Below are 25,163 nucleotides of genomic sequence, written 5' to 3' on the forward strand. Positions count from 1 at the left end.
AAATATTATCATTATATTATCAAGTAAAAACGAGATTTTCAGCTAATTTCTCATTTTTTCCTCGATAACCATTTAGTGAATTTGAGTAACCTTACGCTAAAGTGAGTTCAAGTTACTTATTATAAAAGTAGCTTTTATTCTGTTAATATAAATAAAAATCTGTTCGGTTAACGAATCTCCATAAAATGACGTGTAAAATTACAATTTTTTAAAATTTCAATAACTTTTTGGGGGTTTAGTGAATCGATTTGTAATTTTACGGGATTTTTAGAATTGAATGAGGAACGTTCTTCGAAATTATTATTTGTCTCGTAGCATTTTGACATACCTCCAAACATCCGTAAGGAGACATTAACTTAATGATAGTAGCAGCTTTTGACTCCTGCCTAATTCAATCTAAATGTGTACATATTTGTTTAGTCCTGTACATTTACCGATGACCTTGAATCTCGCGAAGCAACAACCAATGGATATATTTATCTACAATTAGGAGTTTATCGTTGGAGAAGGCAAGTATGCGTAATCTCCGGTTTTTTTTTTTATGTTGATCTAGTATGATGGTGTAATGTGCTTGTACACCATTCTGCTAATAATGAACGTGGGTGTTAACCAATTTGTACCCACATACATACAAATATGTGTGTACGTACTTATTAATACAATAGATGTGTTTGTGCTTGCTTATTTTGAAGGTCATGTACAGTGACCGTCATTGTAGAATGCCCAGCCACACGATTGTAATTTATAAATAAATTGTTGGTTATTAGAGGAAGTAATTTTCATCTATTGAGGGGGAAGCAGGGTATATTTTTGTCTTAAATGTTGTTAGGAAATCTTCGCAATGAGATTGTTATCTCCACGGTCTATTTTCGTAAATACATACGTACGAAACTGGACAATATTTTGAACATTATAGAAGAGAAACAGTTTTTAGAACGTTTTACCGATTTAATTTTCTACATTTACTTAAACGATTATAAAATATTTTTTAAGAAAACCGAAAACTAAAATGGGGTTGCAAATAATTTTATTGATGTAAAATCAATATCAATCATTTTATATCAAAATATTTACAACCCTATTTTGTTTCTGATCTTTTACACATTGTAATAAGAGAAAGAAATGAAATCCGTAGTTTCATTAGCTTTGGGTTCATTTAATGTGAAGTTTTTCGAATCGTTTTCTGAGAATTTTGGATTATAGGCATTTATTAGCACACCACAATATCTTGTAGTTTCCAGTTTAACACAGCGTGTATCATTTCGATATTATTTTGCGAGCTGTTTTGTACTAATTCATAGTTTCGTAGTTCCTTGCTAAAGGTACAATAAGTAGTGATTTTGAGTGACATTGAACCCGGAAAACAATATCGATTCAATATTTTAGATTATCTATTTCCAAGGAGTTGAGAATTATTTGGGCTCTTTTCAGTTAGAGAATTAGAAGGCAATCATGGAATGTCTTTTTGTCCTCTTTTTAAGGTTCTAATACCTTTATTGGCCAATGTGAGTAACTTTAATTTATTTTATATAATGTTTGATCGGTGATACTAGTAAAACTTTTAACGTTAAAAATGCATTGTGCATTTTACAAATAGAAAATACAAAATGCTTTTCTCAAAAAAGCATTTAAATGCAAGATAAAAATAGGTATTTTTTATATCAAATAAATCACACATCTCTGGCTACTACCATGCATACAAATCTCGGCAATTATGTAATTGTTTTTGAGGAATTGCCGGTGTTATTTTTTTAACAATCGATAATTGGAAATGGGGCATGTTTTACAAATACGGATTCGTAGGCGATTTCTTTATCTTTTATTAAAATTAAGTGACACTAACCACTTAGTATCCACAGAAAACACGTGTAACCAAGGTCGAGTTTAAAGCCACCGTAAATGTGTGTGCGTATCCGTGTATATTTGTGTTGTAAATGTAAGTAAGCACTTTAAAGAGTTGCTAATTTAGCCGTTTTAATGTTTTAATGCGCTGTCTATGTGCTGAAGGCCGGAGATCGTTGCTAATGGCAGCCAGACGTGGGAAAAAAATAATAATGTAGTCTGTATCTTTTATTTTTCGCTGTGGGACGAATCATACTTTGTCTTAAAACTTTTAAGACAAACGATAATGAAATGTTTGTTTTGTTTAATTTTGTTTCCATTTAGTTCTAATTATCCATGTATATATTTTTTGTGGAATTTAAGGAGTAAGAAGAAAAGGTAACCGGAACATTTTGGTACCATTCGTCATAGTGAACTCCTGTCGTACACTAGTAAGGGGCCAGGGGATTAAAGTTCAAACAAAAAACAACAAAACAGTAAAAATTCGTTTCTTATTTTATGAGTACACGGAAAATAGGAAATAATTTTGTGTATATTAAAAAAAATATTCGAAGGGCAGTACATAGAGAAAATGAAAAACGAAAATTTACATAAACTTTAAAGCGATATTTACAATTTATCCCAATAGCCCGTTGCTTCGTAAGCGAAAATAAAAAAAATTACAATTTGGCCCCGATTTGAAAAAATAAAATCCCCGCAGAAATAAATTTACTAGGTGTTTTAATTGATATTACAAATTTAATTGTAATAATTAAGAAACTTGAAATAATTTTTAAAGAAACGTGTCAAAATTGAGATTATTACAAGTTACCTAATAAATTTTACTATTTCAATGGCAAATTTAGTCATTTACAATCGAAAATTGTAATTTTTGTAGTAAAAATTTAGTTTTCTCCGTGTAGGATAGTATTTGAAAACAAGATACCTACTATCTTAAAAAGAAGTACATACGGTCACCTTACATATGGTACATTTCGGATTTCAGATAGCTTAGTAAAAAAAAAACTTTTGGGTGTTTCATTCCCACCAGCCAGTAATTCTAGTGGGCGGGCAGTCCCTCCGGACCACGCAGGAAGGTAGGGCGGAAGGCCCTCTTCAGCCTGCTTTCAGGATCGTAGGAATGGGTGGGTGGTGGTTCGGGTGAGAAAGATGAGACTGACGAAATGAAGACAGAAGAGAATGAAAGATTATCTGTGGAATATTACTGCCTCAGCATTTGCCTAGGTGGCCCAAGGAAACCACAGAAAAACTTGGAACAAGGCAGACGGACCGGCGTCCTCCCGAATGCTAAGCAATGGTCTAAACGCTTAGTAAAAGCGTTTCGAACCCTTACGAACAGACAGACAAAAAGCGAGTTAATTTTGCATTGTCATCTAGTACTGCGCTGTTTAAAGTTTCAAATCTCTACTTCATCGGGAAGAAGTTTAATTAATTAATCAATCATAAGGTACGATGCCAATTATAAAGGCATATAAAAAGTGTTAGGTATGTGTCAAAGGCATAGGTTAGATTATGTTGGGAAAAGTTATCGTGACATACGTATTGGTATAGGCTTTCCCGGCCCGCAGATGAACTGATGCTGCTCTGATTCGGGTCGAAATAGTGATGAGCAAAGCAAGACTAGTCTTCATCTTGCTTATTCCGTCTTTGTCTTGTTCAAATACTGGCCTTGGTCCCTTCCTCCAATGAGTAAATTGACCCCAAGTACGAGTTACTTGAAAAAAGTAAAAAATATCAAAAAAGAAGAAATAGTTTGTCAAAGGAACAAAAAACACTTACTCCGAGGTCTTGCGTATTTGGTCTTGCTCTTGCATATTCGATCTTGGTTTTAGTTTTGGTCTTATTCGTCTTGTTTTTGGTTTAGTTTTGGTCTTGTTCGTTTGGTCTTTGGTTTAGTTTTGGTCTTGTTCGTTTGGTCTTTGGTTTAGTTTTGGTCTTGTTCGTTTGGTTTTTGGTTTAGTTTTGGTCTTGTTCTTTCGGTCTCGATCCACGTATAGTTGCTTGCTACACACTTCTCATCGTCCCCCCCTCCTCTCTAAAGGCACGTTACTGTGATCCGACCTGTCGCACACCACTGTACCAGGACGTTTACTTCCCCTTGGACATAGATGGAATTGAACACACCCAGAGGACCGCTGACTTCGACGCCTAAAAGAGTTTGAAGGAGTCAGTAAGCGATCGCATGGGGATTGCTTCTCATTGTCGCTGGGATTATTCCTTCCCCACGTTAAGCTTGCACGTCTGTGTTGAGCTTGGAGCACGTTTGCATGCTAGCTATGGGCCACCTCCCCTCAGGGTTTTGCCCTGCTCCTGGTAGCACATCAGACGGGTGCATCCGGACCATCGGCCACCTGTATTTTACCTCCAGGTGTCCGGGTGTCCTTTATATGCGCTATAATTTCTTATGAATATTGAACTTCCAGCTCGGCAAGGTGAGAACTCTGGGTGGTGGCACCAAAAATAAATGCTATGCTTCAAGGGCTTAAATTTTGAGGTTGTGGTATGGGGAACGGTCATGATTAAAATGTGTTTTGCACCATCGACAACCCATCCGTCTAAATTTAGACTGGTTCACAACAACTGGAAAGTCATAGGATAAGAAATTACGAGCAGGATTTTTGTTTGAAAAAAAAAACGATATAAGGGCTTGTGTTCGTCTACGACTTAATACTTCTTAAGTTTATACATATTATCCAAGTGTTACAAGTTTAAGGTCAAATAGCTTTAGTTTCTTTTAAAACGTTACGTCATCTGTTAGTTTGCGTGTAGAAGCGAGTGCGTTTTCCGCTGCCAGTATCAAATATCGATTGCCACCACAGTTCCTCGACAGGTGAAAAGAGAAATAGACGGTAACCTAGAAAAGAAACACTTGCTACGTGATTTCAAGAGGAGGTAAACTTGATACACTTGTAACACATATTATACAAGTGTCAGGGCAACTAACTGACTCATCGTTAGTCAGTCAGACGAGAGCTAGCCTATACGTACATACATACATGAACATAGTAGGCATGTGAGTGCTGCAGTTTTATTAGATTAAAATGCTGTAACGCTTCCTTGACAATGACTGTCATTTCTTTTCCATCTCTATCCGCCAATAATAAGCACAGAATATTATAAAGGAAGAAGCAAAACGGAAATGCAGTTTGGCCTCTCCATCGAGGTACCTTGAAGCTAAGCATTTCCTAGGCTTTTGACTTTATACAGTCTTTAAAAAAGGACCTACCAGGCCAGTGTGGTTTACAATCTTCGGATATAGTTCCGACATAAATATTGATAAAAATTACAGAATTTTATTGTAACTACTATACTAGAGACATAGGAATTCTGCAAGAATAAATTTAGATTTTTCGGCATGTAAAATTGTACAGATGAGAAAGAAATGTTGGTACTTTTTGGACACAAATCAAAAAATAAAAAAGGAAAAATATGTTAGTAGAATTCCTTACCATCCGACCCCGAAATTTTACTTTTAAATTTCGATCCTTATTTCGGTTTATTATGAACTTGAATCAACTAAAAATAATGAATGGGTTAGAGGTCTCTGAAATGGGTTTTGATGCGCTTCTCGGTTGTTTTCGAATGGTTTTGTGCTGTTTGAATGCAGCTAAGAGTAATTAGTATGATTGAAAGCTTTTGGGATTTTTGCTATTTTAATACTGTTTAGGTGACCAGTTAAATCGCATGAGATAAAACTGAATGTTGTTGAATTATCGTTATAAAGCTCTGTTTTTATACGTGTTTAAAATGTAATAGTCATATAAAACCTGCTTTTTTCAATTGTAGTAAAACGTTCTACACTATACTTCGAGGTTAGTTGTCAGTTACATTTGTGTACAATTAAGTAACATTTCTGACAATATTAATAGGTTTATTATTACCTTCAATATTGCAATTGTGTTAGAGTAAGCTACAGGAGTAAGTTTTTTATGCAATTATAATTAGGAACTTTCCTGTATATAGTTACTTTAAAATATACCTTATAATTTATTATGTGTGAACTAATCATTCGATTCGGTGTTTACGTTCGAAAAATCAGAAGTAATTGGTTAATTATTTAAAATAATTATCGCGGCAAAAACCGTTTATTAGGTTCTATTCTTTCGTTTTTAGAAATGCTTTGTTTCTTAAATTAATATCAGGAATCATTAAGTTTTTTCACAATGCCAGATACCAGGAGTTTTGTCATTGTTTTTAAATGCATTTTTAACTAGTTGTCCCTCGTAAAATTAACATAATTAGTAACGGAGGTAGTAGTTTCACAAAGACAAAATAATTCGAAGAATTGGACGTTTGATAGTGAAATTATTAGGAAAAAAAAACCACTAACCTCTCTGTTATGCTTTGGACTATTATTATGTATGGTGTTTTAGTATTCTTTTTGATTCAGTTTAATGTTTTTTTTTTTTTCGAAAAGTGCAATTTAATTTTCTGTTACCAGAAATTGTTTGCGTTATTACAGCAATTAATTTTTTACAAGAATGTAATTGTTGTTAGTTATTCCGATCATTAACGTTATTTTTTGTTTTGTGTGCATTCTATTAATACTTCTTGCGTGTGTTATAGCGTATGAATTAACCTAATACAATTAAGTATTGAGTGTTATAATATAATTGACGATGAATTTCAATTTTATGCGAGTATGTGAGACATGGGCATGTGTTACCTACCTATTTACATGATTTTAATTTTGCTGGACGTTGATTATTATGTTTATTCTGGTATCAAGGAAAGAGGCAAAGGTCAAGGCAATTGATTAATTAATCTCGCGACTCCGCCAGTTTTACTACGAGGTGATGATTATTTGTTTAATTTAAAATGCAACATTATTGTATTAATTAACATTATATCAGAATCTTCTGTTTTTCACTTCTTTGGGCTTTATTTTTAAAAATTTATTTTATGTTTGTTTAAATAAGGATGAACGAAATATATAAATATGGAATTTCAAATGAGTTAATCTTCTAGCGCTGGTATGTTGTAATAGAAATCGGTGCAGCTATCTTCATCCGGTACTATTTGTGACAGGTCGCCAGATCTTAACTATGACCAACTGATTACTAATATGGTTAAATTGTGATGTACATTGTTAATTTATGTACAAAATGTGATTAAAGTGCAAGTGTTATGCCTCATCGATATAAGCACCCATCTGTCCAAATTCGTTTCAACCGCTATCTGAAATTTTAATTATTTAGTTTCCTAAAATACTTAACAGCTTTTGTAAATTTTCCTTAAAAATCAATTTCCTTTGTTGACTGTGACTATAGCGAAAGGTATTTTGCAATTATAGAGTTTAATGGGCTGTGTAAACTGATTCTATTTTAACATTTTACGATCTATCAAACGCACGATCAGTAGTTTTATATTTACTGCTCCATATCCTCTCCTGGACCACTAAAGTACAGTGATATTTTAACCCAGGTTCCGCCAATTAATTAAAAAACAATTTTATGATAATAACATTTAGCTTACGAAATATAATAGGAAATCTGGGCACTCATACGTAGAAGTAAAGAAGAAAATATTGTAATGTTCGTGGGTTTAACAAAATTAACTTCTAAGACTGATAACGACAAAAACTATTTATTTACACTAATTATTAAAGAATTTAAAAACACTATTAAATTATTACTAAACTTAGGTTATGAATTATTCTATTTATTTACACTACTGTTGATATATCACTATTCACTGCGCTATTTATTTTACTGCTATAACTGTCAATTTATTTCTGGATTCACTTCTGCAACGGTCAATTTATTTTTTTAAATACTCTTTGTTTACTTTCGGGAACCTTCTCGAAACGTCCGGGTAGTTTATTTTTTTTCTCTGAACTGTTTAACTGCTTTCCCGGAACGCATATTCGACACACAAATTTTATAATATTTGAGCATCCTGTAACAACCCCTTTTAGTGACGTGCCTAAAAAAAACACGATGTTAGTATACTGTAAAATGTTCGTACAAATACATTATTTACTGATTTTTGTATATAACCTCCTAAATAAACACTAAAATGTTGTGTGGAATTTTGGGATTTCAAGTGTTTATGTGTTCCACTGTCGACAGTAAGGGCGTTATAACCGAGTTTAATTCTATGTTGGTATTATAATTAATTAAATTCTTAACAATAGTTGTGATAAGATTTTGATGAAAATTTAAAAATTTTGGTAATTATTTTCCTAATTAATAAATTAACTAATTGCAGACCGTTATTTAAAATTCCAGAATTTTGAGAAATAGTTTGTTTCAAGGGTAAATTTTATAGCATGCGTATGTAGACAAGACAAGTACATAATGTATCAGTAACAAACAAAAACGTCATGGCCAGGATGTTGCGAGATTGGAACCTTAGGTACATAATCTGAAATTGTGAAATGTCTACAGAAATAGTGCAGCTAAATAAATATTTGCTACACTTGTATGCATACATATATGTACATATTACAAAGAATTAATGAGGAGAGACAATATAAGCCCCATCTGAAATTATAAAATATAATATATTTATATATATAAACTACCAGCTTCCAACTTTTCAATTTTCAATAATTGTTGACTGTATACTTCCTTTTAAATTAAGCTTGTGAAATATTTCTCATAAATTTTTCAAATTGGTTCTACCGTTTTGTTTTGCTGATAACGAACTTTGCGAAGCATGTTGATCCTAAGATCTAGGGTGGCGATACGGAGTTGCGCAAAATTTAAGATTAAGAAAATCCGTTCGTTGGAAAGTCCTTGCAGTTTAAGTTCGCATAAAAAATTGTTTATATTACCTATCTACAACTAATAACTGAATGTTATTAAAGGAAATGAAGGCATCTTCAATTTCAATACCGAAGCGTTATTTTTTACAAGTCAGTTTAAGCTTAGAAGCAGAATAATGACCCGGACTGGAATTATTCATTAGTAAACCACTTTCTGTGTAAATTCCGCATTTTTAGGGGAATTTGGTGTAAAGTTGAAATTTCTTTAACGTTCCTTGGTGTTGATGCTTAAAATTTCTAAATTGTTCGCTCTATAATTTCGGGATTCGAGGTTTTTTTGCCGTAAATGAATCGCAAAATTATAAAGCGAACAAGTGTAAATCATTGCTATTAGTGGTTGAAATTTCGGAGGCCGCCATTCGGACATTCATGTTAAGGTACGCCATATTGACAGACAAATATCGTTTTTTAGGAATTTCTATTAATTAAACTATTAACGTAATAAAACCTTAACAACCCCTAATCACAGCATTTAGGTATATATTTTGCTATTTCATTTTTTATTTTCCTACTACTATTTCTACAAAATTTAGTCGATTTTGGTGTTGAAAACGAAACGCATTTTCAGCTACTTATAACTGCTGTTCATGAATCAATAAAGAAACTAAAACACATTAAAAAATGCATGTACCAATGTTTACGTAAACACGGGAGGAGGGTAAAAACATTGCTTACTTTTGCTGTCGAAGGTTGAGGGGGTTATTAATTGCTTAAAATCTGCTTACGTAATACTTGAACAGCCCCTAATTAAAATGACAAATGAACAATTTTGGATGCGTTTGACTAGTAAGTACAAAATAATTAGCTAAATTTTCAAGGGTAGGTACGTATGTGACCAAACAAATAGATAATAAAACATACGATAGATCTTCAACGTACAACCGCAAAAGCAAAGAAGGAAATAGGACAAGGTTACGACCAAGTAACAAGAGAGAAAGACGAAGGTTATGTTGGGAGCTGGTTATTTCAGGAACTGGCTTGATCGCCTGCCTATTTGCTGTTTCGTTATTATTGATTAACCTCGGCACGTGCTTCGTTATCGCGGATAAGATAGAAGCCTTTCAAAAAAAAAGTGTCCCCCAGCAAAAACCGTCTATTATTTCTTTAACCAAAATTATATATTTTTTTTTCTTAGTTAAATAGGAATCGTATAAAGAAGTAAAAAGTAAATTGATAGGCTTTTTCCATTAAGGTCATGATGAAAGAATAGCAAAATATTAATTTCGTCGTGAAAACAATACTCGCAGTATTGTAGATTGTAGGGAGCGCTATAATAAGGTAATAAGTTTTTTCCCACGTAGAAACTAAAGTGCAATATTGTTTACAAAACTGATAAAAAAATATTGTTTACAACGTTACGTTTATTATAGATTGAAAATGCCAATGATAAAATAAAGTGCAATAATGTGTTTTATTCAAGACAAATTAAAATATATGTATATAAACTCGAATATATTTTAATTTGAGGCCCATTTTTATTAGGTTTTTTTTATGATCATTTTTAACTTTCATTTAGATACTTTTTAAAGGAAACAGTTTTTGCCCTTTTTTTGTGATTAATTTGTAGATGAAGTTATTATAGAGATGATAATAGCCTCTAGCTTATTTAAAATCTATGTATATACATTGATCAATTTTAAATAAACGACTTATAAATATATGTATAGTGGAGGCGATTTGAGAACCGAGTATTTTATTACATGAAATCATCATCTTCGGAAAATACTTAAATTACTACAAATTCCTCTACCTAACCAATGCATATATATCAAGCGATCGCACTAGAATCGCGTAAACATAATAACTATGATTTTCAGTTTACTAACGTGTTTTATTCATTTTATTCTCAGAAAGCATTAGTTTTATACATTTCCTAGTATATTTCATACAATTCCTAGAAAATGTATACATTTCCCAAGGTATGTGTGTATTAAAAAAATCTTTGAAACAATATTTTATAAATTTCCTAAATAGCCTCGGAATTGTATACATTTCCTAGGAATTGTATTCAATTCCTAGATTACATTTATTTCCGGTTACATATGCATTGGATGCGAATGTTTTTACTATTATTTTGCATAAAAGAAAATTTTATTTGCGAAGCTACTTATTTTCAGCTGCCTCTAAAACAGGTGCTCTTAGTTTTTTTACTACTAGTGTTCAGCTGTCAATTATTTTTCTTCAAGAAAAATGCAAATTCAAAAATGAAATTACCCGCTTTATAAATATATACATAAAACAGGATGTGCATATTTAATAAGATTCGGTAATAACTAACTCTATCTTTTATTTTCAGGAATTAGTTTGGACCAGAATCTATCAATGGGATCGATGGGTCCTCAAAGTCCGTTAGAGATGAAACCTGACACAGGTTCTCTCATAACGTCGGGTCAGTTTAGTCCGCAGGGCCCAAATAGCCCCGGGTCGTTTTCTTTGGGCCATAATAGTCTTTTAAGTCCGTCGTCTGGGGGTAGTAATTTGTGTAATAAAAACCTCGGATCTCCTTACCCGCCTAATCATCCCCTCAGTGGTTCCAAACACCTGTGCTCCATCTGCGGAGATAGAGCCAGTGGAAAACATTATGGAGTATATAGGTGAGTCAGATCTTAATTTATCAGGTGTTTATTTTATCGACTTTCGACTATTGTTGGGCGAGAAAATATGATTTTTGTAAAAATAGCGATTGCCTGCACTTTACCTGGGTTTTCACTCTTGTAAAGGACAGTTAAGCGAATAGGGTCAGAATCAGAGCCGGACTCAGTATTGGTCTGAAGATGAGATCCAATACCTGGTACAGATACAGTCCAGTTGGGGCTAAAATGATTTTATTTTTTGTTACAGTGGTAAAATGCGAAATATAGTAATAAGGCTGAAGTTAATTACTTTCGATTTCATAAACAACCTCTGGAAAAGTTAATTTAAAATGAGTATATTATGCTTAATCGAAATTTAATTACATTTTTAAATCAAAAATTAATGTTTGAAGAAATATTTTTACTGCTAATCAGTCCCTGAAGAAGGTAACTTTGTTACCGAAAAGTGCTTCGGACAACTACAGTGTCTCGTTTTGGCGTTGGGGTTTTGAGCTATTCTGTTTGTTTTTAAAGTAAAGATAAAGTTTGTTTTGGATGAAAGTTTTATTAATTGATCGTAGAAATTTCGTGCCTGTTTCGTATTAATTTATTATAAATTACCTACTGATATTAGATTTAATTAGTTGAATTTGGTGGTAACGAAAAGGAGAGGGGGTTGTTTTGGCAATACATGTGACATTACTCATATCATATTTCTAACATACTGTCTGGGAGCTAAAATACTCGGCTGGGACGGTGTCGTACGAGACTAGACCGGGTGCACCACCGAAAAGGGGATGACCTCGAGACAGGGTGACGGCGAGGCGTCGCGCGTGTCTCCGTCGATGCTAGGCTACGTACGGCTATGACGCTAATGGCGACGATTTCGCTTTTCGTTGTTCCCATATCGATTTCGTCGCGTTTCGTATTGCCCTCTTAAACTAATCTAAAACAATGTAATTCTTTCAAGTACCTACACCACAAATAATACGCTGGTCATAAAAATTGAAATTCTAGAAAACTCATTGCCCACCCCCGACAATATTGAATAAATATGGTGTTTTTTGGTAGCTTCTTTTTTTATATGTATTTTAAATATCAACTACTGTGTAACTAAAGGTCACTTTTTTATTGTAAATTTATCTGTATTGGCAGAGATTCAACTACACTGCACGGTTTGTATGAGGAGAGTCAATATTCTTTATTAGCATCAGTTGCGTTTTATCTCTCATTAAATTGCCTCGTTTTTTCCGAAATTTGTTAACATTACTAAAAAGTTGGTTAATCTTTAATCATATTACCGAAATTGAAGCGTTGCGGTTAGGGTTGCCACTCGTACAAGTATTCTATTTCGACTGTGCGTACGTTATACTTTAAGAGACACATAAAGTACGCAAAAATACTTTATTTAAGGCCTTAAGTAAACATCGTAATTTTGTAAGCGATTATTCGAAATTTGGAGTATTTTTATATCAATAATGGCAAAGCATACTTATGGAACAACCTGATTTCCCAAATTGCTTAAATGTACAAAGTAGTGTCACTTTTGCTGTCCGTTCCGGCCACTTCAGCATTTACAGAAAGAGAATTCTCTATTATGAACGCAAAGTGGCTGGACGACAGGAATAAAGCTTCATTAAAACTAATTAAAAATGAACTTTTAGTTTACTTAAATCTTTGTTTGCCATGTTTAGATACTATTAATGTATTTAAGAGCTACAGCAATTTGTTTCTGACTGCTAGGTGTAACAAAAAATATGTTTTTAAAAACAAAAAATAAAATACTTTATTTTTATGCCGAGTACTTTTTCTTTTAACCTTTTAGTCGAGAAATACTTTATGTAAAGCCTGAAAAGGTGGCAACCCTAGTTGCGGTTGCTAATCATCTGGCTTGCTGCTCGCCCTAGGAGAACTCCCAAGCTACGCCAATGTATAAACTGTAGAAATATCCTAGTCAAAACTTAAGCTGGCATATTTTTTATTTATTTGATGAGTTATCAACTGCATACGTCTAATTTTTATGTTCTTTATTTGTTCGAAATCTGACGAGAAATTGTAATAAGAAAATTGTTGACGTTTAAAGCGGTTTATTATAATACCTTATCAATAAGTCAATATTTTTATAAGTAGTAGAAACATGCATTTTGGATAAAATCTTATCTTACAGGATCTATAATTTTATATCATACTGTCACAATCATTTATTAATTGCACTATTGTAAGTAAAGTATTTTTTAACAAGAGATTTTCAAAAATTTGAATAGATTATCTACTATATGTTACTTTATGTATAACATGAGAGTTGTCATTTATTGTTGTAGATATGAATTGTCATATATTAATTAAAAAAATAAAATAAGCGTTGGAATTTTGAGCTGACAATAAATATCGGAAATTAAAATAATATCTCATTGAGCTTACATTACATACGTTACTAACTTTTTATAATTATGAAAAGATGACTGAAGGCATTTGTACCGAATTTTCCTATACCAGGTTTATTTTTCAAAAGCTGATGTGGCCCATTGATGAGTGCGTGTAATAGGAGAGTTATGTTAGATAGTCAACTCGCCACCAGTGCATAATAAAAAAGAAATATTGGAACATATGAGATGCCGCTGCAAATAAATTTGTCTGAAAGTAGACATAAGTCTACATTTACATCTCATTTACGCTCGTTTTCCTACAGATTATGTTCTTTAATAAAGAGCTCACGTGATGAACTATCAGTAACTTTTACCTTTAACCTATTTTGATTATAAAAATACTAAGTAAAAAATTCCCATTGCATTTTGGACTCTATTTTAACTACACGAAGAGAAAAATCTTGTAAAAATTACCATGTGGGTGCCTCCTTGACTGACAATGGAAAAATTACCATGATAGTACAGTAAAAATTCCTATGCTTTCTAGTAAAGTTTAAAAGGTTTTCTTACAAAAATTATTGGACTAATATTGAATTTTGTCAATGCATGTTTCTTGCATCCACTTTATAGTGACGAGCATAGTAATTTTTCTCTCCGTGTATGTTCCCATCATCCTGTGGAACTCGAATTAAGTGGACAATGGTCATTTTAAAGTACCTATCTGTAGTAAAGATACGTCTGGTACAGGATAATCGAGGACCTGGCAAAACCACTACGGTTAATGGTTCGTGTCGTCGTTACTGGCAGGCTTTCTATTAAATACTACCTTCACCAACGTCCATAAGCAATCATTAAGTTCTGTCCAAAAAGTCGTTTATACATTAAACAAATGAAATTTTAATTCTCTGTTGGCGGTTACTTAACGAGAGGGTTGATTTGAAATCGCGGAAACGATCCTATAATATTTATAAACACTAAAAGTCTGCAAGGTGACAAAATCGTACTGTTATCGTTAATCCAAATCTGATATTCCAGCAAGCGACAGAAACTGTAACAGTAAAATTAAATTCAAGAACTGTATTGAAATAACGAATAATTTAGTATAGTAATCAATAAAAAATACACATTAGAGCAAATGACCTAACCCAATACAATCTTCAATATTAATTATCAATTTTCATTAGGCAGGTTTTTTGTTGTACTTAGTAAGTTATTACTGCTGGTATTGGTTCCTTCTGTTTTCTTTGGTGCACGTAGAAAATGAAAAACAAACATGTACCTAAATATTAACTAGCCCGTTAAAAAAATAATAAAAATTACAATTTGGACCCGAACTTGTAAAAATAAAATCCCAGAAGAAATAAATTTACCAGATATTTCAATTGATATTACAAATTTAGTTAAGTGTAATAATTAAGAAACTTGAAACAATTTTTAAATAAACATGTCAAAATTGAGATTGCTACAGGTTACCTCATAAATTCTACTATTTCTTCGGGAAATTCAGTCATTTCATTATCATAAGGTCATCAGTCCTAAGACTGGTTGGACACGCACCTCCACTTTTTGCTATCCTGAACTAATCTTCGCATTTCACTAAAACTTGAACAACCCACATTAACTATTTGCGAACAGTAATCTAATCTAGGTCTACCTCTACCCTCCTAACTCCCGTTTCTGCCTCCAACATGTCTCTGACTAGACCTTCATGCCTGCGAAGGTGTTCCACCAACCCATCTCGTCTATTTCTTATTGACAATCGAAAATTGTAATTTTTGCGTTGTCATAAAAATTTGGTTTTCTCCGTGTGCCTATAAATATCCGGTGCACGATCGGAACCCCCGGGTACGAGATCCAATCCAACCTGGATAACCTATAGTTCTATCTACCACAAATGATACTCTTACTTATCCCACTTACTATATCCATACCGGGAGATCTTGGTAATAGTCCTGCCTAAAAGTTTGTTTGTGTTTTGGACAACCATCCTTTACCATATGTAAAAAGATAGAGATACTTTGGGCATACGATACCGAAGTAATAAGACTTATTGCGAAACAGAAGCATGAATGAAATGTTATGTATGGATATTTGGTTACTAATATCCGACCTCCGCAGTTTGTGGTTAGCCGCAGAGCTTTGCATTTGAAGTTTAAATCACTAAATTGCCAGATTGCGCCATCGCGTTCAAGTTCGAGGACCGTGTGCGGTTTGATCGCGAATAAGAAATTAATACAATGCCAAAAAGTATTACGTGGTGGCATTTGCGCCAATTTAGCCAAAATTAATTTCGGCAACAGAAGACCGAGTGACATGTTAGAAATTAATATTTTAAGCTTTTATGTGGGTACGTAAGTAACTTTTATTTTTCTTTATTAATTTGGTTTGCGTGCCTATCGGGTATACATGCTCTAGCCGAAGTAATTAATCTAGATGTTATTTATGCTGTCTAGCAATTACGTATAATATCTAATTTAGTCGAAGCGACTATTGGGGCGGAATTAATTAAATAATCTAACTACTTTAAAAAAAAGGGGTGAGCGTGTACTAGTGTACAAGCATAAGAAGTAAAAAAGTAAAAAGTATTTAAAAAAATGGCTTAAACTATTGCATTAACTAATTTTTAAACACCAGAAAAATACAATTTTATTTCTAGTGGATGAATGCGAAATATATTGGTTTAGTTTTGTTAAAAAGTTTTACGCTTGCATACCGGAGGCCACACGTAACGCGTGACGCGTGACGTTACACTTTTTATTTATAGGACGCTCGTGTGGCGTGCTGATGAGAAATCTCAATCCGTTTTTGGTAGTTTAATATTTTTTAATGTTCTTGTTATTTCGTTTTCACGGATTAGCAAATACTATGTTATCTACGTTCTCATTTGTATTAACTTTATATTAGTTAGTTAGTTATGATTAAAAAAAAATGGATTATAATAGATCTGCATCTAAAAATTTCGGCAATTTTGCATGCATAAAATAAGGCCTTACGTCAGATAATTCCCTTTATGTTAATCCAAATGTCACTGATGTTTACAACAACTTTTATGCAAACTGAGCTGACTAATTATTTATGCCTTTATAATTTATATTCCTTGATTCTTTTTAAAGCTTGAAAGTCACGGCGCAGTCCAATTGCAGCCGTTATTTTGCACTTGACAAAAGAAAATGCAACTTAGAGCTTTTGTGGGGTGTCGCTTCTTGTTCAAAAAATTATGAGTTCGGCAAGTTTAGAACAGTTTTCGGAAAGGCAGGAGAAGAAAAAAAGGCAACATAAAGCTTTTTGGGAATGTTACAGTCTTGTTCAAAAAATTTTGAAAGTTCAGCTAGTTGGAACAGTTTTTAAAGAAGTAGGACACGAAAGAAAACGCAACTTTAAGGTTTTTGGGTGTGTTACGTCTTGTTCAAAAGATTTTGAAAGTTCGGCCATTTTAGAACATTTTTCAGAGAAGCAAGACGAAAGAAAACGCGACTTTTAGCTTTGGGTGGGGGGGGGTAGGTCTTATTCAAAAGATTTTTAGAGTTCGATTAATTTAGAACAGTTTTCAGACGTGGTTTGAAATTTAGCAATTAGGTCGAAAGAATTCGTAGTTAAACGTAACTAGGCGCTCCTATTATATTTCAAGGGGATTTCTTTTAATAAGAATATCGCCCTCTAGAAAATACAATTCTTTTGTAAAATAGAAACTATAGTAATTCGACTTTCTTTAACTCCAAATCTTTTCCAACTGATATAATTTTTCAGTCTCTTAACATACTTATTGTTTTACATTTATTCCATTTCCATTTTTCTAATATAATTCAAGATTCCACTGGGGGCTTTGCAATATAACTTGTCTTTTTAATTCGAATTTCTATTGATTTTCTTCAGAATCGATCAGCCACAGCGATAATCAATGGCTCAAGTTTCTAATGGAAGCTATTACCATCATAAATTTTCAGTATGGCATTCAATATTATTTTATAGAAAACAGCGGTTCCGTTAGGATCATAAGATTACGGTAGTAAAAGGCAACACAAACGGAGTACTTATATTGTCTGACATCTGAGATTGTAAGGATTATTTGAGGTCAACTTAACAAATGTAGAAGCGATGTCTTCGAAACAAAAATTAAAAAGTTTGACGTTAAAGCAGAATTTCTTAGCTCTAACTTTCTCGAATATGACTGGATGCATTTAGGAGGTTTGAGATAGGGAAGTTTGAAGGTAGATATTGCGACGAATTTTTTTTTTTTTTAGTAGTGTAACATCTTTTGTACATAGACACATGTGCATAAATTATTATTGTTTGTTTATGTACATCATCATAAACCATAATGTTGTCAGCGGTGTATTATTATATTATTATTATTATCATTAAAAATGCCGTCGTTGCTCTCATGACTTTGAACAACCTTGGAAAAATTCGCGACTTTATCTGCGTTAAAAATATTTGTCTGGCCTTGACAAATGAGATAAGCTAGTGCTTATGTGTGTACACGGTTATAGGTTTACTAGTGAAACTTTTTTTTTGTTCAAAATGTTAATGCGTTAAAACAAAAATAAACATGTGGTACATGTAAAAAAAAAACGCGATTAACATATGTAGTGTAATAGTAAATATCTACTGTAATAATAAAATTGACGTTAGTTTTGGTTTTAAAATGCATTCTTTTATTTATAGTTAGAAAAAAAGCACACGTAATTTTAGAGGATTATTTAAATATTTGACAGATGTACTTAGTCAGAATTGTAATGTTCGTGGGTTTAACAAAATTAACTTCTAGTACTGATAACTACAAAAACTATTTATTTACACTAATTTTTGAAAAACTTAAAAACTATTAAATTACTACTAAACTTAGGTTGTGAATTATTCTATTTATTTACACTACTGTTGATATATCACTATTCACTGCGCTATTTATTTCACTGCTATCACTGTCAATTTATTTCTGAATTCACTTCTGCAACGGTCAATTTATTTTTTCTTCTCTCGGCGATTGTCTCTTCCTTTAAATACTCTTTGTTTACTTTCGGGAACCTTCGCGAAACGTCCGGGTAGTTTATTTTTTTTCTCTGAACTGTTAAACTGCTTTCCCAGAACGCAGATTCGACACACACATTTACAAATACGGCGCACATGAAGAAAGGCGCCCGCGGCTAGTCGGCGAATCGATAAGCCGTTCACGCACACGTGTGTCCGATCACACACAAACACACTCATGCTCGCTACAGTATAATATAAATTAAATGCATATGCAGGTATATGTGTGTAATTTTGCTCTACTTAATTTAAATTAATTTAATTAATAAATTAGTTGATAAACCTTGTCTTGACTGCATGCGCTTAAAACATGCACCTGCATATTTATCTAAAAAATTCAAAGAATAATTAATTAGTTTTTTTGTTTTTTTTCTGTAAGATGTTATCGAATCTGTTTTTGGCACGTAGAAATGAGTCTAATTAGTTTCTTGTGCCTAATTAAGTAATAAAGATAAATGGCGATATACTGTCTATGATACCTTGATAACTTATGATTAATTCCATTATCAATTAGTTTTTATTTAATTAATAGTTTTGCCAAACAATAAAGGTGAGGTAGATTTTATTTGATCGCCAGTTTGCCTATCTTGTAAAAAAGCCTCATTTTTTTCATAAAATTCAGTTAATTTTTGGAAAAGGCCCAATTTTTCTAGGACCCTTTTCTGGAAAATTAGAAGTTCTTTTTATTTACATTTGCTGCTTATGATTTTGAATTGTTGATGTCTTTCTAATTGCTGAGAAGTCTTTTAAGATGTGTCATTTTTTGTCATTGCTTTTTATTTTTAGGGAAAGGAGATTAGGACCAAAATGAGAATCTTTTGTTTTTACTTAGATACCGTAAAGTTTTTCCTATTTATTTATTTTCCAAAAGCCGTCGAGCATTTCTGTTGTTTCTTTTTTCTCATTTCATCTCAATTTCGTTCGTAGACTTGTGTTTAATAACAAACTATCTCCCGAGGGGTAATGTTGAAAATAAAAGCTTATTCTTACGTAAATATATTTTTAAAAGCGAAACAATGGCAGAATTACAGAAGTCAGTTTCACAAATTCTCATTATTTATTGATTTCAACTAATGTGGATGCTGTTTAAAAATGGTTAAAAGGTTTCACTTTTAAATAGTTTCATTGGTCTTGTCGTTACAAGAAAATTATATGTGTATGATTCAAAGTATATAATAATTATAGATATTAATTTGAAAATTCATTCTCAATTTTTTTGGACTATATGTTAGGTACCTCAAATTAATAATAATGCTTTACTTTGCCGTGCTGACGATGAATTTGTATTTATAAAAGATACCACTGTGTGGTACAGCGAATAATTAATTAATGAATTACAACAGTGTAATAATAATAATAATAATATTAGATCGGTGGTTAATGACGATGATGAGAACTCAGTTTCCATCCTCATCGAGCACTCTTATGACCATGGCCTCCGTGATCGGAGTTACATCACAGTGACCTTGGATGGGAATTGTTATAACAATCGCTTAATTGTAACAAACGAATGTCGTCGGTTGCTGCCCACAATCCGTGAATCCTGCTAGTGACTTTGACAGAAGATTATAAACAGAAATGGTTTCAAGTGCATTACCTATACGAATTGTTTTCTGAAACAATGGAATAAATCTTGGATTGTTAATAATTGAAGTACCTATTTTATTTATATATAAATATATTTAGCTCAGTCGACGATTACGCGATTACTATCATAAATCGGTATTTTTTATTTGTCTTTACCAGATGAAATTGAAATCGTATTGTTATATAATAAATAATTATCGGAACTGAAACATTTTGTTAAGAAGAGGACCTTCAAATTTAAGGTACTCATACAGTAAAGAATTTTATCTCTCATACACGTGACTGATAAGAGGCTGTATCTCAAGGTTTTCAATGGGATCTCGTACTTTTTACTTTTGGCAGATTTTTTTTGACTAAGTAGATACGTGATAGGACGACATACGGTTATAAAATGTTCATTATAAAAGTTTATTTTTAAGACTAGGATAAAGAGAGGTATATATGTATTATTTATATTTAGGTATAAATTAAGTTATTTTTAGACTATCATCGAGAGAAACCAAAATAATTTTCGTTCACAATGTAATGTAAAATAAACTTACGGTTAGGATGTCTAGGATAGGGTACACCACTTTTTTTATCAGCAAAAGAAACGAAACTCTTACTTTAATGAATTAACACTAATAAAACTGATATTTCTGTATGAAGTTTGAGTAGTTCTCGTATGAAAATAAATGTATATTATCCTCACCACTGGTCTTCTCAGCATGTTAAAGAAAATCCTTGAAGAACTTACTAACCCTATTGTTTGAAATTTTTAATGAGTAGGTACTATTGAAAGGGGTTGTACATACGTAAGAACTTGTTCAGGGGTAGTTATTTTTAAAGGAGAAGCTGTAAACTCTCCGTTTAAAAATAGCAGGATATACAAGAATTGAAAAAGGGACACGGTCTGGATCCAGTAACAGGCGAATCCGGCCGGATACCGGATAATGGTGAGGGATAATTCAACTGGAGTAAAAAAGAAAAAAGCGACTGTCTCTGTCAGATTTATTGTGTTATCGTATTATCTTACTTATTTAACAAAAATATAATGATTTGTAAAATTTACTTGACAATGATACACATAAAAAACACCCAAACACTAAACTTCAGAACTGATACAGATAATTTAGGAAATATTTATAACAATTTAATAACATAAATAATAAATGAATATAATAATAATAATAGTAATAGCAATATAAAACAGATAAAATATTAACAAAATAGACTATAAGACCAATTGTAACTAAGTATATAGAGAAAAACCCGAAACTTAAACGAATGGTCAGAGACCGTAAACCAGATGGAAGGTTACTGCTTTACCTAAACATTCAAAATCAGTTTCTCATTATTTGACTGTCACCCTGGAAAAAAAGTGATTCTAGAAATAATCTAAAATTATGAGAGAAAATAGTTAGCAAATTATCATTGGAATGAATGGTCGATTTGGACCATGTACAATATACATAGTCTACCAGGAAAAGAAATAATCGTTGGATGTCAGAACAATTGAATTGTTATTCCATTAACGTAATAAGACAATGATGTGTGCCACGCGCTCCCGCACGAATTACTCAAGGACTTTTCCAGCTTCCCCGAGTAAGAATTAAGCAATAAACACCAAGATTTTATTGTGATCTCCTTTCATTTTATCCCATTTTACCCTCGTTCTTTTGCCTTCTTAATAAAACGGACATTGCTTGTCGCGAAAATTTAGAATTCATGGCTCGTTCTTTGATCATGTCGACCTTGGGACGCACGAGGCTGTGTACACCAAAGTAGATACGTGCCTAGAATAGTTTTAAGTCCCGGTATACAGAAAAGTATAACTTTGATCACTTACAGCGTTATGTAACTGATAAATTTATTAAAAATAAGTAGTAAGTAATAAGAAAAAGGATTAATTATCTAACCTTCGTTCCTTTCGGATTGGTGTAAATTCTGTTCGAAATACAGTAATGAAATTCTAGAGGTCTGCTGGGGTATTTTTATGTTTTGCCCTACGTAAATTCCGTCCGATAAGTCCCTATGCTTCAGGGTGTTTTTAACTTTTACCAAATGTTTACTTTCCACGCATTGCGACAAGATTCATGTGTACCCCTCGTATTTTTCTTAGTTCGTGGAAAAAGCTGTAGAGATCTATTCAATGCTTCAAATATGTCGTTGTTGAAAGCGCAAAACTGGGATGTCAGTTTTGAAAACCATAACCGTGAATATCGCTAACAATCTAAAAATCTTCTCACCCTTAAAATTTCACTTTTTGTACTTGTTCCTCCCCTTCTCGGTCTCTAAATGCAATAGAAAAAAAATACTGTTAACGATCATAGTTTGTCTATATTTTTTTATGAAATTTCTATTTTGAGTACGCAATGTGTAACTTGTTGATGACCCTCCAATCTTTTTCGCTATGAGCTCGGAGCTGGACTCATGGTAAAATCGGTAATAGTACCATCTTTCAGCGACAAGTCAGTTATAAATTGTGGTTTCCTGTTGTAGTAAAATTTTTTTGTGATTGTTGTAAAACTACTCTATACTTGTGAAATGTTCCTAAAACTATCTGTTGAGTTTATTGTGTTTATTCGATTGTTTCTTGAATCATTCAGTTTAGTAGAACAATTTATTACATAAAAATATATGATGACATCACCAACTTAATAAACACTTCCATGAAGGTTAATAAACATGATGTTTAGAATAAAATAAATTATAAAGTACGTATTAGTGTGTGTAGATACAGGTAATTTTCATATTACAAAAATGTAATAAATAAAAAATTTACGAAAAGCTTTGCAGGTATACCTATTAAAATTTTCATGATAAGTACATATACTTAGACTATAAGCCTATGCTAAAATTCCAAGTGGTGAAATTACTGATCATCATAAGGTAGACAGTCCTAATTCTGGTCAGACAGGCACTCTTCTATCCCACATCCTTAACTGTTTGCGAACAGTAATCTAATCTAGGTCTACCTCTACCCCTCCTAACTCCTGTTTCTGCCTCTAATATGTCTCTGACTAGACCTTCATGCCTCAGAAGTTGTCTTACTAACTTATCTCGCCTATTTCTTATTGACTTCCATAGAGTCCTCTGTTCTCCTATTCTTTCTAATACCTCTTCATTTCTATCCTTCTCTATTCACGGTATCCTCATCATTTGTCTGTAACACCACATTTCGAACGCTTTTAACCTTTTCTTTTCCGCCGCGTCCACTGTCCATGTTTCGCATCCATACAGCGCCAAACATGCACCTTTAAGAATCTTTTTCGAATTTCTAAATTAACCGTTCGCGAGCATAGAAGTGACTTCTTTTTATTGAAGGCGACTCGACCCTGCGCTATCCTCTGCTTAATATTCGTACTACTCCTTCCGTCCTGACTTATTTGACTTCCTAGATACCTAAAATCTTCACTAATTTTTCGTCTCCTATCTTTATATTCGCCCTTTCCCTACTTTTTCCTCCCTTGCAAACCAGTATTTTTGTTTTATTTTTTATTTATTTTCGTACAGTACTGTTTTGTCAACATCTCTTCCATTTTATTTAAAGCTTTCTCTAACTCCTCCTTGTACAATATTAAATGACTAAAAATCATGGTAGAATTGGCTAAAAATAAAAAATTACCCTGGCTTCCAGTACCGTTAGTTTTGTACGGCACTATGTTCTAAATGATTATTTTTCTTTGCCATTCAAAATGAATTTATGAAAATATCCAACTTCAAAACTTAAAGTTTGGTTCACCTGCATATTCAGGTTTGCCGCCCAAACTTGACAGCATATTGCTTAAAGTTGTCTCGTATGGTAGGTACTATAATTCTATATATAATTAATGGTGAGTAATTCCACCCTTTGGATTTTTAGCACGGGCTTTAAGTCTAATATTTTTTATTACATCGTTTATTAATAAAAAAAAATTATCGGTCTTCAACCTTAATTAATTACACACATCTGTGGATGATAAAGATAAAAAGCCTTTGTATGATAAAGTATAAAATTTCTCTTTAAATTTGCGATTTACGTATGATGGGTACATATGTATGTAAAATTTTTTTGTGATTGTTGTAAAACTACTCTATACTTGTGAAATGTTCCTAAAACTATCTGTTGAGTTTATTGTGTTTATTCGATTGTTTCTTGAATCATTCAGTTTAGTAGAACAATTTATTACATAAAAATATATGATGACATCACCAACTTAATAAACACTTCCATGAAGGTTAATAAACATGATGTTTAGAATAAAATAAATTATAAAGTACGTATTAGTGTGTGTAGATACAGGTAATTTTCATATTACAAAAATGTAATAAATAAAAAATTTACGAAAAGCTTTGCAGGTATACCTATTAAAATTTTCATGATAAGTACATATACTTAGACTATAAGCCTATGCTAAAATTCCAAGTGGTGAAATTACTGATCATCATAAGGTAGACAGTCCTAATTCTGGTCAGACAGGCACTCTTCTATCCCACATCCTTAACTGTTTGCGAACAGTAATCTAATCTAGGTCTACCTCTACCCCTCCTAACTCCTGTTTCTGCCTCTAATATGTCTCTGACTAGACCTTCATGCCTCAGAAGTTGTCTTACTAACTTATCTCGCCTATTTCTTATTGACTTCCATAGAGTCCTCTGTTCTCCTATTCTTTCTAATACCTCTTCATTTCTATCCTTCTCTATTCACGGTATCCTCATCATTTGTCTGTAACACCACATTTCGAACGCTTTTAACCTTTTCTTTTCCGCCGCGTCCACTGTCCATGTTTCGCATCCATACAGCGCCAAACATGCACCTTTAAGAATCTTTTTCGAATTTCTAAATTAACCGTTCGCGAGCATAGAAGTGACTTCTTTTTATTGAAGGCGACTCGACCCTGCGCTATCCTCTGCTTAATATTCGTACTACTCCTTCCGTCCTGACTTATTTGACTTCCTAGATACCTAAAATCTTCACTAATTTTTCGTCTCCTATCTTTATATTCGCCCTTTCCCTACTTTTTCCTCCCTTGCATA

At 32.7% G+C, this 25,163-nt stretch overlaps 1 protein-coding gene across 2 annotated transcripts in view; it reads left to right on the plus strand.

The window, feature by feature from the left end:
- The window catches only part of LOC108737423 (retinoic acid receptor RXR), a 69,667-nt gene that overhangs the window by 15,004 nt on the left and 29,500 nt on the right, over positions 1-25,163 (plus strand). For both annotated transcript variants that reach the window (XM_018470260.2, XM_018470259.2), the window contains exon 2: positions 10,908-11,205. In XM_018470260.2, coding sequence (XP_018325762.1) covers positions 10,908-11,205 — 298 coding nt within the window. The remainder of the gene's footprint in view (positions 1-10,907; positions 11,206-25,163) is intronic.

The sequence above is a fragment of the Agrilus planipennis genome, unplaced genomic scaffold (assembly GCF_000699045.2).
Source record: "Agrilus planipennis isolate EAB-ADULT unplaced genomic scaffold, Apla_2.0 scaffold143, whole genome shotgun sequence".
NCBI classification, from domain to species: Eukaryota; Metazoa; Arthropoda; class Insecta; order Coleoptera; family Buprestidae; genus Agrilus; species Agrilus planipennis.